This window comes from Pan paniscus, chromosome 10 (assembly GCF_029289425.2).
Source record: "Pan paniscus chromosome 10, NHGRI_mPanPan1-v2.0_pri, whole genome shotgun sequence".
In the NCBI taxonomy this organism is placed as follows: Eukaryota; Metazoa; Chordata; class Mammalia; order Primates; family Hominidae; genus Pan; species Pan paniscus.
This window is the reverse complement of record NC_073259.2, coordinates 79,633,887-79,653,775: the sequence shown is the minus strand read 5'-3', so window position 1 is coordinate 79,653,775 and position 19,889 is coordinate 79,633,887. Positions and strand designations below refer to the sequence as shown.

General features: G+C 35.7%; 1 protein-coding gene across 1 annotated transcript in view; it reads left to right on the top strand.

The window, feature by feature from the left end:
* The window catches only part of ZFC3H1 (zinc finger C3H1-type containing), a 54,200-nt gene extending 39,031 nt beyond the window's left edge, over positions 1-15,169 (top strand). Inside the window, exons 23-35 of the mRNA XM_003832908.6 lie at positions 582-770; positions 1,277-1,514; positions 4,555-4,660; positions 4,746-4,944; positions 5,464-5,558; positions 9,552-9,662; positions 9,928-10,032; positions 10,166-10,331; positions 11,429-11,529; positions 12,977-13,078; positions 13,763-13,802; positions 14,103-14,165; positions 14,295-15,169. Coding sequence (XP_003832956.1) covers positions 582-770; positions 1,277-1,514; positions 4,555-4,660; positions 4,746-4,944; positions 5,464-5,558; positions 9,552-9,662; positions 9,928-10,032; positions 10,166-10,331; positions 11,429-11,529; positions 12,977-13,078; positions 13,763-13,802; positions 14,103-14,165; positions 14,295-14,432 — 1,653 coding nt within the window. The 3' untranslated portion in view covers positions 14,433-15,169. The remainder of the gene's footprint in view (positions 1-581; positions 771-1,276; positions 1,515-4,554; positions 4,661-4,745; positions 4,945-5,463; positions 5,559-9,551; positions 9,663-9,927; positions 10,033-10,165; positions 10,332-11,428; positions 11,530-12,976; positions 13,079-13,762; positions 13,803-14,102; positions 14,166-14,294) is intronic.
* Positions 15,170-19,889: the final 4,720 nt, after the last annotated feature.

The window sequence follows — 19,889 nt, the reverse complement described above, 5'->3', positions numbered from 1 at the left end:
TGCCTCAGCCTCCCAAGTAGCTGGGACTACAGGCATGCACCACCGTGCCTGGCTAAATTTTGTATTTTTAGTACAGATGGGGTTTCACCATATTGGCCAGGCTGGTCTCAAACTCACGTGATTCACCCACCTTGGCCTCCCTAAGTGCTGGGATTACAGGCATGAGCCACCGCGTCCAGCACATTTCTAATACAAATCTATTCTCAAAACTTTTATACAGTCACACACCTAAGCAACACAAATTGTATGTGATAATAAATGTGTACTTTTGGATATTCATCATGATCTTGCTGCGATTTACCTTTTAAGTCAGGGAAAAGAGAAATGAAATTGCTTCAGTGATATCTCTAAGAGTATATCTGTATTGTTTTAGTTTTCATCTGATTCCACTTTTCGATATGTGATAGAAGAGGGAGTCTAGGTTGTAGTACTAGAAGATGGAGTTATACATTTTTACAATAATCCTTTTTGCAGAAGTTGAAGATTTACTATGAGATGGTTTCTTAATGAAATGTGAAAAGTCTATAGTTTTGGTTTATTCCTGAAAGGCAACATTAATAATATAAAGGCCCTTTGGGCAGTTTCTACACCTAGAAAGTACCTTTGAAGAAAAGGATTACGTATGTGAGAGAATGTTGGAGTTTCTGATGGGAGCAGCCACGCAGGAAACATCCAATATTTTGTCCTTTCAGCTTTTAGAGGCTCTTTTGTTTAGAGTTCAGCTGCACATATTTACTGGAAGATGCCAAAGTGCACTGGCAATTTTACAGGTAAGCACTTGGTACAGCATTTAATTGCATTTTGCAGAAAAAGTTTAAAAGGTCTACACCGTTATCCATAGCATTATTTAATGGTTGAAAGCACAAGATTTGGATTTGAATCCTTGTTTTTCCACTTACTAGTAAGTCATGTGACATTGGGTAAGTTTATGACTTTATTTCCTCATTTGCCTGATGGGTGTAATATCTTTAGAGTTTTTATAAGTTTTCAATGAAAATATTTTATGTTAAGTATCCGCAGATAAACTTCAAGATTCAAGCCATAAAGGAAAAAAATCAGTCTGATGAAAATAATCTATATGGGTGTGGTTTAAAAGATTTTTTTTCTTTTTACTGTTTTGTCTTTGTCTTATTAGATTTTAAGTATCAGGACACTTAAAATGTACAAATAAATGTGACCTTTTTATTATTTCATAAACTTTAGCATAGTAAAAATTATGTTAATCTGGTACTGACATCTCTAATTTTTTTATCAAAAAATTTTAAATTTTGCCTAGAATGCATTGAAATCTGCTAATGATGGAATAGTAGCTGAATACCTTAAAACCAGTGATCGATGTTTGGCATGGTTGGCCTACATACATCTTATTGAATTCAACATTCTCCCTTCAAAATTTTATGATCCATCTAATGATAATCCTTCAAGAATTGTTAACACTGAATCATTTGTAATGCCATGGCAAGCTGTTCAAGATGTAAAGACTAATCCTGACATGTTGTTAGCAGTTTTTGAAGGTAAGTATAAAGTTTATAAATTGTAATATCAACTGTTATAACATCAGTGTTTAGAACATTAACTACCCATTATTGTGATTCTCTGTAATTAAGTGGAATAAATTTGTATCTCTATTGCAAGTTTTAGTTTCACAATTTATTAGGCAAATTAAGTATTGAATCAGAGAAGATGGACACTGGCATCTTTGAAAACCAATAACTGCATGATATTACATTGTTTGTCTTTCTGATTGTGGCAAAGGATATCTGTTAAATGTGTAGAGAAAATAAATTATGTAAGTTTGATGAATTGATTAAATCAGAGAACTAGGTACTTTTTTTTTTTTTTAGCAGTCCATTAAGGTGGAAGTTTAAAGATTTCTATCTTTTCAACCAATTAATATGTTCTCCATCAGTTAGTGAGTTTGGTTGCTTCTCTATATTAAATGATAAGACTATTGTGGAACACATTACAAGTTATAAAGCCTCTTCCTGAAGGAAGTATATAGCCTAGTCAGAAGATAAAATCTATACATTTGTCATAATTATTAAACATACAAGGCCATATAACTGTGTGTTAGTATATAGTCTAAATTGTATGCTACGTAAAAGAGACTAGGGCCGGGCACAGTGGCTCACGCCTGTAATCCCAGCCAAGGAGGCCAAGGTGCGCGGATCGCCTGAGGTCAGGAGTTCGAGACCAGTCTGGCCAACATGATGAATCCCCATCTCTACTAAAAATACAAAATTTAGCCGGGCGTGGTGATTCACGCCTGTATTCCCAGCTACTCGGGAGGCTGAGGCATGAGAATCGCTTGAGCCCAGGAGGCGAAGGTTGCAGTGAGCTGAGATCATGCCATTGTACTTCAGCCTGGATAACAGAGTGAGACTCAGTCTCTAAAAAAAAGAAAAATAAAAGAGACTAGGATCTGTGATTTATAGAATTATTTGATACAGGCCATGAACCCAAAGGGAAGAGATTATTATAGATTGGCATGATCAAGGAAGTCTTCATAGAAGAATGGGGACCTGGAGCTAGATGTCGAAGCATGGCTATCAGTATGACAAAGTGGGTCTCGTCAGAGATGGGGTGGACCCTTGTCTTATTTATCATTTTACTCCTAAGGGCCTGTAAGGATGTCTGGCAAATTATTAAGTGCTTATTAAATACCCTGTGAAGGAAGGAGAGAAAAGAAAGGACATTACTGTTAGGGGAGTTAAATAAACAAAAAGCAACAGGTAGAAGGGAATTTATGCAATGGATTTGAAGTGAGATTGGGAAAAGGGATAGGTCTTATCAGACTGAGAATTCTGTGCTGGACAATAGTAGTGATTAAGCTTGATAAGTAGAATGATACTTGATTGTCAAGAATCTTGAAAATGTGGTAGACTTGATGGCAGTAGAGGTTCTTTAAGAAAGAGAATGTGCTTGAAGAGAAATTATACCAATGGTAGGAAAACCAACCAGAAGCTGATGGCAGTAACTGAAGTACAAGAAAAGTATTCTGGTAAGGAGGATATTAGAGATATTTTAAGTTATCACATGGAAATACGTGGGGGTGAGGCAGGGGGGTTGAAGATTAAATGTCAGGGAAGAGGAGGAGGAGTAAACAAAGATTTCAGGGTTTTGAGACTGGGAAAAGGAAAGTGTCATTAATAGAAAACTGGTAAGTTGGGAAGACTGATTTTGATGGTAGGAGTAGTATTTGTGATTGTAATTGGTCATTCAAGTGGAAATGATTGTTGGCGGTAGGAAATAAGGAAGTGGACCTTGGCCGTGCGCGGTGCCTCACATCTGTAATCCCAGCACTTGATAATCTGCTGAGGCATGTGGATCACTTGAGGTCAGGAGTTTGAGACCAGCCTGGCCAACGTGGTGAAACCCCGTCTCTACTAAAAATACAAAAACTAGTCGGGCATGGTGGTGTGTGCCTGTAATCCCAACTACTCGGGAGGCTGAGGCAGGATAATTGCCTGAACCCAGGAGGCAGAGGTTGCAGTGAGCCGAGGTCGTGCCACTGCACTCCAGCCTGGGCAACAGAGCAAGACTCCATTTCAAAAAAAAAAAAAAAAGGAAGTGGACCTTAATTGGACAATTATCAATACATAAGTGGATTTGAGTGTTATTCACATAGAAGTTACTGTGTTACAGGGTGCTTTACAGTTTTTATAATGTGCTTTTCAAGTAAATTATGCAGTAGTTGAGGCTATGAGATATTTTTTCTGAGGAAATGAGATTTAAGAGCATAACAGTAAGGAGTGAAAGGGAGAGTAGAGTCATTAAAATGGGACTAAGGAAATTTAAACAATCTATTGGAAGCAGAGGCAAGAAGAAATTAAAAAGAAGGGAAAGAACACTGTCAAATGTTAAATAAAATGAAGGTAGAGGTGAGCTTTTATGTTTGGTTAGATATGAGTCCTTATGAATGAACTTCAAGAGGACAGTTTCAAAGTGATTGCATTCACTTTTAAACTCCACAGATCTGGGAAGCTGTGGTACCATTGGGTAAGGAGGAAATGGTCACAGCTGGGCAAAGTAAAACATTGTACCGTTTAATAAGTGGCAAAAAAGATCAAGAAAGAACTCTTTACAAGGGGAAAAGTGTGTTTTGATGGAGTAAGGAAAGGATCTAGTTTGGAGAGACATTCAAATGGCTGTGGGGCAGCAGAGCAAGACCTCCTTTGCAGTGGTCAGGGAAAGATGAAAAGATAATTTATTCTGTAATTTTTTTTTTGTTGAGATGGATTTTAAAGAATTTAGGATAATTGCAGAGATACTTGTTTAAATGAAAACACTGATAGATGCAAAAGCTCATATGGGATGGCTTTATTCTTACCAGGAAAGTTGAGGGTAAGGAATTGAATTTTAGGATTTTGGAGATTACTTGAATTACTTCCTTTTGAGTAAAAGCCAGCTCAGTAAAGGTGAATAAGATGATGGATGGGTAATCAAAGGGAGGGGTCATCTTTTCCCATTGGTCTCTCAGAGTTGAAGTAACACAGTCAAATATTTCATTTTTATGATTGACGTGATTCATGTTGTTATGATGTTTTTGGGTAGATGCAGTGAAAGCTTGCACAGATGAGAGCCTTGCTGTTGAGGAAAGAATAGAGGCCTGCCTTCCACTTTACACAAACATGATTGCTCTGCACCAACTCCTGGAGAGGTACAACTTAATTGCCAAGCAGCTAACCTTATATTAAAAAGTGATCTTTTCATGTCTTTAGCCTTTTTTTTTCTTTTTTGTTAAGGTATGAGGCTGCAATGGAGCTTTGTAAATCTTTATTGGAATCATGTCCTATTAACTGCCAGTTGCTGGAAGCCCTTGTTACATTATATTTGCAAACAAATCAGCATGACAAAGCCAGAGCAGTGTGGCTTACTGCATTTGAAAAAAATCCTCAGAATGCAGAGGTTTTTTATCATATGTGCAAATTCTTCATCTTACAGGTAAAAATGATGCATAATTCTTAAATATGATGCTTTTATGTTTCAAATTTTGCTATTGGCCTCACCAGGAAGTGTTTCCTGGTCCTTTTACCCTTTGCAAGCAGTGTTAGGTGTTCCTTCTCTCTTTGCCATAGCACTTACTACAGTGCTTTGTAATTTTATTCCTAGCTGCTTTAATATATACTATACTAAACTTCTTGAAGGCAAGGAACATGTTTACTCATATTTGCAGCCCAACGCCTACCACGGTGCTAGATGGCTAATACATAATTGGTGGATGAAATATGAGCCTGTGGTAATACTAGAAGTTAAGCTGTTTAATTATTAGTTGAACGTAATTCAGAGAGTAAAATATAATAAAAGTTTTCTGAGTGTGTCTCAAACTTATCCCCTCCGCCCCTTACCCACCCAAGAAACTTAATCTAATGAGTACTTTTTTAAGGCTTTTTTTCTCCCTTGTGACATTTTAATTAAACATTGTAAGCCTGATATATATCCCCCTCCCTCTTTTTAAAATAGAATCGAGGCGATAATCTTCTTCCATTTTTGCGGAAATTTATTGCATCCTTCTTTAAACCGGGGTTTGAGAAGTATAATAACTTGGATCTGTTTCGGTAAGTTGTAGAATTCTTAGTTTGTAGAGGAATGAGAGAGAGCACAGTTCAGTAGAAAGATTACAGTTTTTTTCTTATATGATGACATTTTAGACTGACTTTTTAGTACTTGAATACCCACTTAACAGAATACTCGAAACAGAATAAATAGAACAATAAAAATGGAGGCAAGATGGAAAATTCTTTAACATTCTGTGGATTAAACACACTGTACAAAGTAAGGCATATATTAACACCATAGTAACTCATTCTTTTACTTTATCGTTATTGTTGTTAATTTTAGTACTTAATATTATAGCACTTAATTATCCCAAGGCAATCTCAGTGATTTTTTACAAAATGTATTTTCATTTATTTGATAGGTCATCAAAGTGAATATAAATAATACGCCTTTTTCTTTTTTTAATTCTGAAGAGAACTGCTCTAGCCTCTGAAATGTTATGGAGTAAGACGTTTCAGAGGATTCTTTTCTCAACCATTAATTTCTTAATAGCTCATATAGAGCTGTGCTTGCTGTCTTTCCTGAGAGTTCCTATTCCAACAATAAGAGGTCATGGCAGATTTTGAATAATGATTTTTTGGGAGGAGGCTCTTAAAATTATCTTTCCTTTGTCCTCCTCATCTCTTTATGGGGTTAGCAAACTTTTTTCTTAAGAGCCAGAAAGTAAATATTTTAGGTTAGCAGGCCATGTAGTCTATTACCACTACTCTACTATGTTGCTTTATTGAGAAACCAGCCATAGATGAAATGCAAGTGAATGGTTATGACTGTGTTCCAGTATAACTGTTTACAAAAATAGGCATGGTTTGCCGATCATAAGTAAAACAGCATCAAAAGGAAAATATTTTATCACAACATACTCTATTATTTTGTATTAGGAAGAACAAGAGAAGAAAGACCTAAGCTGAATATCTCCCCAAAAAATTTCTTGTAGAAAATACAGATGAGCAAAAATAGAATCTTAAAGCCCAAATTTTGTTAAGTAAGTGATCTATCCAACCTAGAACTTGTTTTTTGTTTTGTTTTGTTTTTTTAATTTTATTTTAAGAGAACGGAATCTTGCTCTGTCTCCCAGGCTGGGGTGCAGTGGTGCGATCTCACCTCATTGCAACCTCCGTCTCCCAGGTTCAAGCAATTCTTCTGCCTCAGCCTCCTGAGTAGCTGGGATTACAGGCGCACACCCCCACGCCCGGCTAATTTTTTTATATTTTAGTAGTGACAGGTTTCACCGTGTTACCCAGGATGGTCTCGAACTCCTGAGCTCAGGCAATCCGCCTGCCTTGGCCTCCCAAAGTGCTAGGATTACAGGTGTGAGCCACTGCGCCCGGTCCACCCTAGAACTTGTGAACATGGCAGTTTTATTTAAGATTTGGGGACACTATTCCCTCCCAGACTTGAGTCTTTATATATGTCCTCTTATGGTAGCCAGTTTATTGCCATAGCGATTTTAGTGCCCTTCCCAAAGGGCCCTTCTTTCTGCTCTGTTACATCCAGATTAATATTTACAAATAATTACAAATGAAATAATTTTAAATGCAAATTAATAGAAAATAATTAAACTTCCATAAGGGATTTAGAGATTTTTCAGCTTCTCCATACTCAGTTTCTTCCTCGTTTAAATTAGTTTGCTTTAACATCTCAAGCTCAGGCAAAGGACTAATTCAAGGCTGAACCAAACTCTTTAGAGACTTGCTGGTTCTGGTCTTGGGCACAGAGATAATTGGTTTAGTTTAAAAGAAAATGCTACCAATTTCTGCCTTGGTAACTAATGAAAGATCTTCAGATCTTCTTGATGCCAGCTTAATTAGGCAGAATAAATAAGCATCAGTAAAAATTTGAAAATGAGTTGTCTCCAAATATATTCTCATTACTAAGTCATCTTTATTAAATTCCTTTGTGCAAATAGTCATAATTCACTGAGAATTAAGAGAAAAAGGTATCCTGTTTATAGCTTATTTAGACAATAGTGAAACTCTTGGTTACACAAAGATTGTGCATTTCTGTTAGAGAGTCTTTTTCATCAGATATTAGGAGAATGACGATAGATGAGACAATTTTTGGCATTGCCATACTTATTGTATATTGATATACGTTTTTTAAATTCATAAGTTGTCAACGTTTATTAATAGGAGAAATCTGCTCTTAATTGGTTCAAAATACTTTTAAAATTTCATGAGTAGAAATTGTTAAGCAAAATGCTTAGCACTACAATTTTTACCTGGAGTTGAATTCTGTCAACTCTCTATGTGACATTTAGTATAAAGATGGCAGGCAGAAAGAACTAGATAGGGTAATTTTCATGTGTTTCAAGTCAATTTGAAGATTAAGTAGATAGCCAGAAAAATTAATTTGGGGATTTCATTTACTTTAGTAAAGTTAAACTAGGGATTATAGTCTTAAGTAGATTAGATTTGAAGTCATCTCTTCTGACCATCTCAGTTTTCAGTGAGGAAGTTAAGGGATTAACTGATGGTGATGTAGCTTGTCTTGGCAAAGTCAGGATGATAACCTAACTTCTAGATGTTCTGTTTCTTCTCTTTCTTGTGTTTGCCCCCCATACAGCCCGTCTAATTCATTAAGACTTGTTCCCTTGCAATTATTTAAAAATTTAAGATAAATAGTTATACTAGATTGTCATTTTTGCGATCAATGTATTTCCTTTAAAAACATTGTTCTTAAAGATGGTGGTAAGTATCATACTCACAAATTAAAGTACATTGGAAGGAAGATGGACTTAGTCAAGTAGAATTCTATACTGATTGACTTCTTAGAGACACTGGGATTGACTTATAATCCTAGTAAGTATTGTGGCTTTTCAAGAAGGGGCTATAATTTGTAGTATTTCCCAACCTTATTTGATCATAGATCTTTTGACAGGTACCTTACAGGCTAATGTGTTATAGAATACACTTTGATATCATGTCTAAAATTAAACTTAAATGGGTTGTATGTGTGTATGGCTGTATGTGAGAGAGATTACTTTCAGATATAAGGTTTAGTAAATCTTTTTTTTTAAGAAAGGGTCTCACTTTATAACATGGGCTGGAGCACAATGGTGTGATCTCAGCTCACTGTAACCTCTGCCTCCTGAGTTCAAGCTATTCTTCCACCTCAGCCCGGGAGTAGCTGGGACTGCAGGTGTGCATCACCACACCTAATTTTTGTATTTTTTTGTAGAGATCTTGGGGTTTCACCCAAGTTGTTAGCCAGGCTGATCTTGAACTCCTGACCTTAAGTGAACCACCAGCCTCAGCCTCCCAAAGTGCTGGGATTACAGGTGTGAGCCACAGCCCCAGGCCTTGTAAATCTTTTTTTTAACAAGAAAGTACAGATTTCATTGGAAAATTTCAGATACTTGGTAGACTCATTTGTTCTTTTTAAACTAGGTTTAATTAGAGGATTATGGTGTTTTGTTTAATCTTGGGGATAGAATAAAAAATTCATTTTAGGAGGAGAGTTTTTCATATAGGTATAAAATAATAAAACTGTGGCCAGGCGCAGCAGCTCTTGCCTGTAATCCCAGCACTTTGGGAGGTTGAGGCAGGAGAATTACTTGAGTCCAGGAGTTCAAGACCAACCTGGCCAACATGGTGAAACACCATCTCTATTACAAATACAAAAATTAGCTGGGTGTGGTGATGCATGCCTGTAAGTCCCAGCTACTCAGAAAGCTGAGACATGAGAATCACTTGAACCTGGGAGGTGGAGGTTGCAATGAGCTGAGATCATGCCACTGCACTCCAGCCTGGGTGACAGAGCGAGACTCTGTCTCAAAAACAAACAAACAAACAAAAAAAAGCATTTTGAGTAATGTGTAATCCTAGAGATGTGACCAAAGAGGTATGGTATACCTATGAAAAGAAAGTCTCATTGCTTTCTAAAAAAATATTTCAATGAAATTTAAGTGAAACTAACGATTTTAAAAAATATGTGTGTAATTCATGTGTGGGTAGGTGTAATTTAAAACAATATTTGGATTTTTTTTTTTTCAGGTATCTCTTAAATATTCCAGGACCAATTGACATTCCATCTCGTTTATGTAAAGGGAATTTTGATGATGATATGTTTAACCACCAAGTTCCTTATTTGTGGCTGATTTACTGGTGAGACATCCACTGTGGAGAGATATTGCATACTAGGCCTGCATTTGCTATTTATTACTGAATTACACTGTTTGTTATAATTAACTTGATGTTAAAGTCATTGAAGCACAATTGAAGAGATGCTAAGGTTTAGTATATACTAGAGAAGAAAGGTCAAAAGAAGGATTCTATTGTAATAACATCTGTAATGTTTAAAATACTTTGTCATTCCTTCACCTGATGGAAATGAATGATAGACATATGTTTTCCTTCATTTTTTAAACAGCCTTTGTCATCCTCTTCAATCAAGTATTAAAGAAACAGTGGAGGCATATGAGGCAGCATTAGGGGTGGCTATGAGATGTGATATAGTACAGAAGATATGGATGGAGTAAGTTTAGGTTTTCTTGATAAGAATGGGATTTGGGGATAAAGGGGTATGATCGGGAAAGGGGTGACCAGCTTTCTTGGTGAGAGAACTATTGTCTTAGTTATTCTAAATTATAATATTTTTCTTTTGGCAGTTATCTTGTCTTTGCGAATAATAGAGCTGCTGGATCCAGAAACAAAGTTCAAGAATTCAAATTTTTTACTGATTTAGTGAATAGATGTTTGGTTACAGTCCCTGCCCGATACCCCATTCCTTTTAGCAGTGCTGATTACTGGTCCAACTATGAATTTCATAATCGGGTAAGAACTCAAAACTTTTTTCTTTAGATATTTGTGTAAAACAAAGAGACTTTAAAAATGATAGCAAAACTCCTGTTTTATATCAAGAGAGCTTTTCCTAGGACTACTTTCTTAACATTCACTATTATTCTTGACTATGTTTCTTATTTATCTATTCAGAGTCTAGCAATAGAGCCCTTTAAGGCACAATTAAAATGTGCATTAATTATTATGTTATGGTTATGAAAATTTAACATTTGAAGCAAAATTGAAGGGATATTAAGGTGTAATACATATTAATGAAAAAACACGTCAAATGAAAGATTCTATTGTAATACCTGTAATGTTTTGCTTGAGTAGTTGAAAATTCTACTGAATGAAAAATTTAGTAACTTCAAAATAAATAAGAATGGACTTATACATTGTAGCTGCTCTCTTTGTTAATATTTTGTCGAGCAAATATAGCTATACACAAGGCATAAGAAAGTTTAAAATTAGGTGCTGCTTATAATTCTAAAAGTAGAATCTAATTAATGATATAGTTTTGTGATTATCTTTTTAAAAAATTTTTTTTCAGACACCACTTTTATTCAGTGCGTTATAGGCTAAAAAGCTCCTTGCTAAAGCTCATTGTAGACTAAAACATATATATGTTTTATTTATTTATTTTTGGTGGGGTGGTTTTGTTGCTAATCAGGATAACCAATTATTATGCTTTGTACTTCTATGCCATTCTTTATCCCAGGATCTCAAACCACTTTATGGACATTAAGTCATTTACACACGGGCATTCCATGAGCAAGATGTGGCAGGTATTATTAGCCCTATGACTTGCCGAGCTATACAGCAAGTAAAGGTAGACTCAGGAATGAAAACCCAGACTCCTGGCTTCTTGTCAGTGTTCTGCCCATGGCTCTCATCACTAGACCATATTTCCTAATTCATATTTGGAAAGTCACTAATAAAATTAATGGTAGGAACTGTAACTCACATCATACATTATTATAATTTATACATTCATATCTTAAAGACCATTTTGGTTTTCGTGTTAAAACACATAGGTAATTGGATTTCACATTTTGGTTGCATTCATTTTTCGCCCCCCTCAACCTTTACAGGTTATTTTCTTTTATTTGAGCTGTGTTCCAAAGACCCAGCATTCCAAAACCTTGGAACGGTTTTGTTCAATTATGCCAGCTAATTCTGGACTTGCATTGAGGTAAGAAAAACTTAACATTCTTTTGGTCCTCTGCCTAATGGAATAGGCTCTTTATATAAGATTATTCTTGAAAACTTGATAAAAATAGTCTGTTGTTCCACTATGTCCTCATGAATATATACTGCTTAATTTCAGAGTTGTTAAGCCAATATTTAGCTATTCATTCAAAAGTCAGTGTAAAAATTCTGGTCGCTTCAGAAAACTTCAGGTTACAAAGGGGCAAATAATTCCATTCAAGTAAAGTTCATCTGTGTTCCCTAAACACACACCATCTGTCCTTAGCATGTGCATTATAAGCAGTAAGCTTGTTTTCCATGGCAAGGGAATATTATTTAAGATGTTTTCATATTTTCACCTAGGTCAGTTGCTCTCAAATATTGGCAAACATTAGAATCTCCTGGGATGCTCATTTAAAATGTAGATTCCTGACCTTGAGCCCTCACACCACATTTTTGAAGCACTGATTAGGGATTTCATATATTCAATCAGAACGAGATTTCTCAGCCTTTCTTTGTAGTTTCTCTGCTCTGATACAGCAAATCCACTTTCATCCGCAAGAATTATGCTTTTTAATTCAAAAAGGTACCCTGCATGCTAATGCACTGGCTTCCACGTTTGCAGTCATTCCCACTGCATCAGTTGTATCTTAATGTTTTATGGATCATAAGATGCCTAAAATATTTATGAAATGTTCCCTTATGTTTTAAAGGATTTACATTTCATTTAGCATGTATGTGGGGAAAATCGTATAAAAGTTTAAAAACTAAGGTTGAGACAAACATAATGGTAGTATTTTACAGTTTTCTTAGCAAGCCTGCCAATCTGTAGAAGCTCATTACAGAAATGTTAATTATGAAACACCTTTGATAAAACGTGAAATAGAAAATGTCATATTTTGACATGATTTTCTATTGTGATAGGCATTTTAGAATATAGGTAGTTTACTTGTTTATTTTGTTGGTAAATCCCTACATCTGTGTTTTGATACTTATTTCCTCTGGTCATCCCTGTTCTTTTTTTCCAGGAGAATAAAGAACTTTTATAGTTACTATACATGCATTTTAGTTCAAGAAACATTCAAGATTGATCATACTCTAAGAAAGAAAAATACCAGGAAATTGCATTACTATCAAGCCATTACTTTAAAAAAAAATTGGGGTGGGAAACAGGGACTGTTATTTGGCGGGAATGCTTCCATGTCCTATAGAAATACATGGACCTTAGTGTAGTTTGGTAAGATGAGCATAGATCTTGACTTGACCTCTTCGTAGTTTGCACATTCCTGTCCCAGGGTAATTTTTGTAAGAGGCATTCTAAAATATTTGCTGGGTAGTCTTGATGGAATTTAACTAATCAAAATTTATACTTCGTCATTGTGCTTATAGAGCACATTTGGGGTTCGTTACACTTGCAATGCTTTGTTCATTTTCCTGAATGTACTTTACAGGTTACTTCAACACGAATGGGAAGAAAGCAATGTTCAGATTCTGAAACTTCAAGCCAAGATGTTTACATATAATATCCCAACATGCCTGGCCACCTGGAAAATGTAATGCAACAATCATGTACATGTTTTTATAGCTATTGCTTTTATTGATAAGGTTTGCTCCAGACAGGTAAATCTGAAATGACATCTATATATATATATATATATATTTTTTTTTTTTTCCTGGACAGATTGCTATTCTTAATTTAGATTTGTTTTTAGCATTTACTGAGGTTTAATGAGAGTGAGTACTCATTAAGAATAGCCTCTAAAAGCAAAAAGCGTAGACTTTTAATTTTCTTTGAAGGACAACATTTAGGTAACAGTACTGTTATCAAACAAATCTGCTACAGACATTTTAAGACCACCTCTTGAAATGGTGGTGTGTCTACCCTGTTGTAGTCTGATTTCTTCTTTCTTTTAAAGATGTTAGTGCTAGGTATTTTTGACTAGTAATTATGAGCTGTTTTTTTTTTTTTGTTGTTGTTGTTTTTTTCTCCTGTGAACGTTATTTATGTTCAAAACACTGGTCTGCTTTTTTCTTGTAAAGTTGATAAAAATTGTTGAATTTTTCTTTTCACTATAGGTTTTCCTCCTTGGAAGTTTAGCCTGTTAACTTTCAGGAAGTTTTGTACTGAGATTCCCACAGTCAGTATTCTGCCAGTGGTGGTGTTTCATTTTGTTCAAAGATATATAAATTTTTCTTTTCCTTTTTCTATATTTCTTTTTTTTTTTTTTTTCTCTTAGAGCCATTGCTGCTGAGATTGTTCTAAAGGGACAAAGAGAGGTAAGCCATGGTTGAATCTCAGATGGGTCACTTTTAAAAAGTTTTTCTGTCTCTTTTGTTGACTTCTCAATTTAAAAGAATTAAAGCACAGAAGTTAACATTTCATGCACACTAAGAACCAAGTGGGGAAACAAAAGTAGTTAACATTTTAAGAGCACCAAATATTCGGAAACTCCAAAACTCAGCATAACCATTTTGTCTCAGATGTTATTGTGAATTACCATTCTTTAAACAGATGGAATTATGAAGGTGTTTTTCATTATATTTTCTAATGGAATTGTGTGTATATCTATCTTACAGGTCCACCGTTTATATCAGAGAGCCTTACAGAAGTTACCTCTTTGTGCATCACTGTGGAAAGATGTAATGCTTTTTATCTTTTATTTTATCTCGATGTTTTCCTGTAAATTTTCTGCATGTGCCATATCCATTGATGTGGTAATGCTCAAACTCTAGCTAAGTCTTACTTCTATGCTTCCCTGTCTTTTACAGCAACTCTTGTTTGAAGCATCAGAAGGAGGTAAAACTGATAACCTGAGAAAACTAGTTTCCAAGTGCCAAGAGATTGGAGTCAGCCTAAATGAGCTCTTAAATTTAAACAGTAACAAAACAGAAAGCAAGAATCACTGAACACTGGGTGCAGTCAGTTCTAAGTCCTTATAATAATTGCCAAAATTATTTGAATGATTCTTCAAGATTAGGCTGATCCCTGGCTAAGGTCTGTGTAAGGCAGACAAGCGTTATTGATCATATCAAGTTCCCTACAATATCCTGTCCTCAAAACCGGAAGCAATGAACATGATCCTCTTCGGTTGGATAAATGAACTTCCTGTTTGGCCTGCTTCTAGGCCCTGCCAGATTCTCATAACATCATATACGTAAGTATAGTTCCTCAAAGTGACTGACATTTATTTTAATTTTGCTTTGTTTTTTTTTATTTTCTCCCCCATTCCTTTATTTTGTGTTATTCCTGATTCACTTGACACTCTCTGATGCCTGAGAGATTCCTGTTTGGGATTTAATATCCAGGGCTGTGTTTACAGTAAAAAAGCAGGCAGTCCCTTTTAGTTTTTCCTTTTTAAATTTTTTTGAGATTCTTCATTTCAGGATTTAAAACTATAGCAGTCCATCTTAAGGAAAGTGTAACTGCCATGGCCACAAGTCTGCTAGTTGCACTTGAATGCTCTATCAGGGTTGTTTATTACCCTTTCTACGTTCTGGACTCCTTGCCGAGACTGTTTAACTTGAAGATTAAAGAAACTATTGCAAATGCCAGTGCATCAGAACCTAAGAGTGGTCAAATATTATGTGCAATTTTTTTGTAAAGAAATTTTAATTTATAATAAAGTTTAACAGTTTAAAGAACAGTTAATATTTGAACTGCTTTGTATTGAAATACTACTTTGTAGTATTAAAATTGTTTATATACTTTTTTAATATAAGTTAACTTTCTAAAAACTCTTGCTGTCTTTATTCACTTTTCACACTGGTGGGAAAGGGTTGAAGTCGGAGATACGGATATTCACCATAACTTTTAGCAATACTTTTTTATCTTGAAACTGCTTTCCCATTAAAAAAAAAATTTAATGACTTTTTAATTCATGAGAAGATGGATACTGTTGTGAGGACAGTGAACAGAGAGGTTTGCACTACCATTAAATTCCTTGTTCTCAAATTCTCAGTGTTTAGAAAGTGCCTCCCAACTGTAGTTTGAATGATTTGCCTAGTGACATGCCATCTTATGTTGAATATCAGTGTGATTGAATGCAAAGGAGACCTTGCTTTTTATTTTGTTTTCAGTTTATATTTGGTTGTTTTAACCTTGGCAGGAAAAATGTTAATGACACAACGCACACTGGCACAAATCTGATCTTAGAACTACATGTGCTTGAACTGTTAGAGGCAGAGCAGCAACCCCATGAAATACTAGGAAACTTGTACATGTTTACATTTGTATAATGCTCACTAGAAATAGAACCATATTTTGAGTCCCTATTCTGTGCCTACCAGACAGGGCGATTTGGCTAGTAAGTGCTGTTTGATGGGGCCAAGAATGGAATCCATTTGTCTAGTGTCTTTCATTTAATCAAAAAGAAAGCTGGAGGCTTACTGGTTTTTCCCTAAAACCAAAAAAAATGTGGGTGGAAGATAGTAATCCCAGAGGAATAGATATCTACTCACTGTATGCATTTAACTTTATATAACTTTGAAAGCTTTTCCTCCTCTGATTTTTTGAAAACAGTTGTTGGGTACTTAGTAAAATATTTCCAGTGTGTGCCTCCATACATAGTGTAACAGTTTTTATGTTAACTGAAATGTCTCAGAAGTTTTTAGGAGACAGTGCTAAGCCTGAACTTTTGTTGCATTAATATTTCCATCAGCAGTAACTATTTTGTCTCTGTCTTTTTTTTAATGAGTTCTTTGCATTGGTGTATGTAGAACTCCACTCAGTGCATGCAGTCACAGGGTCCGTCCATGGAGGCTGTACACTAACAACTCTAGGGATGGCCATTCACATGTTCCGCACAGTCATGTAGGAATAGGCCCTGTTTCCTCTTTGATCCATTGTCATATTGCTATTTAAAGGTACCTTATACAAATGATATTGCCTTAAAGATAAATTCTGATATCTTTTCCTGTCAGTTTATAAACTCAACTTTAACCTTCACGTAAAAAAAAATCACACACACTGCTTAAGGGTGAGGTGTATGTTCCTGTCATCCTTCCATTATCAGTTTTACTTTTTTTTTTTAATGAAGTACTTTCAGTACATGATAATTAAAGTATTAAACAAATTTGGGTTAAAGTTTTTATGGTTATTGTAGAAACATGAATATAAAAAGATTTCACATACTGTGTGACTAAAGTCTTTCTTTTGGACAGAGAAAAGACTAGTCATTGAGAACTGCAGTCCCTTGTATCCGCCACCCCTGCTGGGGGACAAAACATGCACACAAAAGAGGCCTTTTTAGGCTGTGGGATTTTATCTCTGATAAAGGAAATGGAGTAGTAGATTATGATGTATTTTTATGTGTTTTTGTTCATTTTAGAGAACAGCCTAATATTTCTATTTACCTTTTAACGGAAAGTGGACCTTGTAACATTGTTTTTCACTCTATTATCTAAGGCGGTTTGCTTTCAATTAAAGGGTGTATAAACCTACATCATAAAGTAAGCAAGAATCTCCAGGTGCAACATCTAAGAGCTAAAGGCACTAAGCAGACAAGAAAAAAGTGATTAAGACTGACAACAAATGTAGAGGGACTTTATTGAAGATTGTAGTTCAAATATTTATTTTTCAAGGTTGTTGAAAAAGTAGGAACATGTGGCTAGAATACAAAGCAGGGCCAATATTCTTGGTTAAAGCTGTCATGTGTTCACAGATAAGTCGTAATTTCCTCAAGTCTGCTTTCATGTCTATGTTAACATTAATGTGAGGGAAGAATGGGGAAATACAATTTTAATGACCTTTCAGGTTTGAGGATTATGCCTGCAGGTGTATCATTGCCCTTCAGTGCATATTAACAGTAATTATTATACAGAACATTTTGAACAAGAGCTGGTCAAGAAAAGGCAAGTTCTGATTAACATTTCTGATATTGTTTCTTTTTTGTTCAAAATTAGGACTGTATCTTTCCAAGCTGTGATGCTTCTTAATGCAGGTGTTAGAGTCAAGCTGAAAAAGAGCTTTTTCTTTCTTTCATCTTTTTGGGGGATAGAGGGGTTTATTCCATATGCCACCAGAATGCTCTCTTTCTACAGGTGTTCCATCTTTCTACGTGCTGTTCCATCCTGTCCTCATTCCCATCTTCCACCATCATTCACATAACCTTCCTCACTACTTTTTCAGTACTACTTGATTTAGATTATGATAAATGTGAAAAGATTTTTCAATTTTTTCTGATATCTTTGAGGTAGATAATGGAAACTTGCCTCTGTCTTCCACAAATGGTAAAATGGATATGGAGTTTGTCTCCACTTCTCATTTGGTGACCTTCACAAGAGGGACCCCACAACATGTTTTTCAGAGGCCTCATGAAGAGAATCAGGCATTTTTTCATTTCAGAATCCATTTGAGCTCTGTGCTAGGCAATCTCAATACAGAGAAGAGTAAAGGGATCCCCTTTTACATTCTAACAGAAGAGGAACGTATGCCAAGGAAGCATCTTCAAAGGGTATCTATCCTAACTTGAGTTAGAAGTTGGGAAAGGCTCCCTGAATGGAAGTGAATCATTGGGCTAAGGGATAAAATGGAGGAAAAGTTGAGCTCAATAATATTTTCAAAAATTGTGTCACTTCTATCTGTACATTTGGAAACCTGTGCATTTTTAAAAAACGTTCTGAAAAGCTTTAACTTTCCAAATTCATTCACAACTGAAAATTCATTAAACATGGTAACAGATGTGTAAAACTCCATAGCAGCCTAACTGTTCAGAGGAGAGTGCCTTTGGGGGCACCCTGTGCTTCAAAATCCACATGAGCATGACTGACTAGGAGTAATCCTATTAGAAGACCCAGTTTAAACGCCTTGATATCCAAAGTCTGATTGTAATTGCAGCTGCTGCTACTAGCTTTTCCTTTTTTCCCTCTCTCTCTCTAACTTCTTGGGTAATGCATGAATAAAATGTTACTTTCAACATTTATTATCTACAACTTGCAGAGCACTATTTCAATTCCAGTCTACATGGTTTTCCATTAATTTTTTTTAACCTTTCCTATGGTGTTGATCCATTATATTTTAAGAGTCATGGTTATTTTTCTGTTTACACAGAACTACCCAAAGATGGCCCACAGTGGGCCAGGGGCTGTGGCTCACACCTGTAATCCCAGCACTTTGGGAGGCCGAGGCGGGTGGATCATGAGGTCAGGAGATGGAGACCATCCTGGCTAACACGGTGAAACCCCATCTCTACTAAAAATACAAAAAATTAGCTGGGCGTGGTGGTGGGCGCCTCTAGTCCCAGCTGCTCAGGAGGCTGAGGCAGGAGAATGGCGTGAACCCGGGAGGGGGACCTTGCAGTGAGCTGAGATAGTGCCACTGCACTCCAGCCTGGGCGACAGAGCGAGACTCTGTCTCAAAAAAAGATGGCCCAAAGTGTCTTCACTGCTTTAAAGTGATTTTTCTATTTGACCCAATACCAGAGATGTTTGCAACCAATGTAAAGCTAATTAAAACCAGGAATAAAATGACTCTGTTGAGTAACAACAATAAAAAAAAAGTTTTAAGCTTAGAGGAATGTGTGCTTCCTAGTTTGATCAAGAACACAGAGGTGCCAGAATATCTGAAGCCAATATGACTCTTAAGTGGTGGGTGCTGTGATGGATCTGAATTTTCCCTCCAGTTTAAGAACAAAACAATACGAAACAGTGAATAGAATGTTAAGAATATGTGAGTTAATTGTATTTCAATTACCATAGAATAACATGACTATTTTATGCAAGACTAATAAATTTTGAAGACTATCCAATTTATAAACAAATATGACTTTTCAAGGGCCATCTTCTATGAATTAAGTAAAATTTTAAATAAAACATGAAAACTATTTGCATAGCCTTTCTTAAAAAGTATATACATTTGCCTTTTGGGAATCTGAAAGCCTCAAGACTGATTATCAAGTCTGCTGAAATCAAAGGTAGGTTTATAATGTTTGGTTGATCAAGCAGCTTAAATCTTGCAAAAGTTCTTACTTAGCGAAAGTAAGCCATATGAAAGAGAATGATAGCCAACGGTGTAAAGGAGCTGAATCAATTAGGAAGAGTGATAGACTGGTGAGCTGTTTGCATTAGTGGACATAATCAGGGCATCTGCTGCCAAGGCCAAAACAAACACTTAACTTGGCACATCATACAGTGAAATTTATGAGATTGCCAGGAGATAGATTTGGCATTTCATACTGGTTGAAATGGAGCTACAAAGAAATAGTTTCAGGAAATTGAGAAGTGTGAACCAATGTGAGTGATGAAAAAGCGTGTATTTAAAAGATCTGGGTATTAGATTCAGCTCTACCATAAACTAGCTATGTAATTGTGACAGGCCATTTCACTGCCCCCGTCTCTTTTTCTGCATCAAAATGGGGAAATATGTGT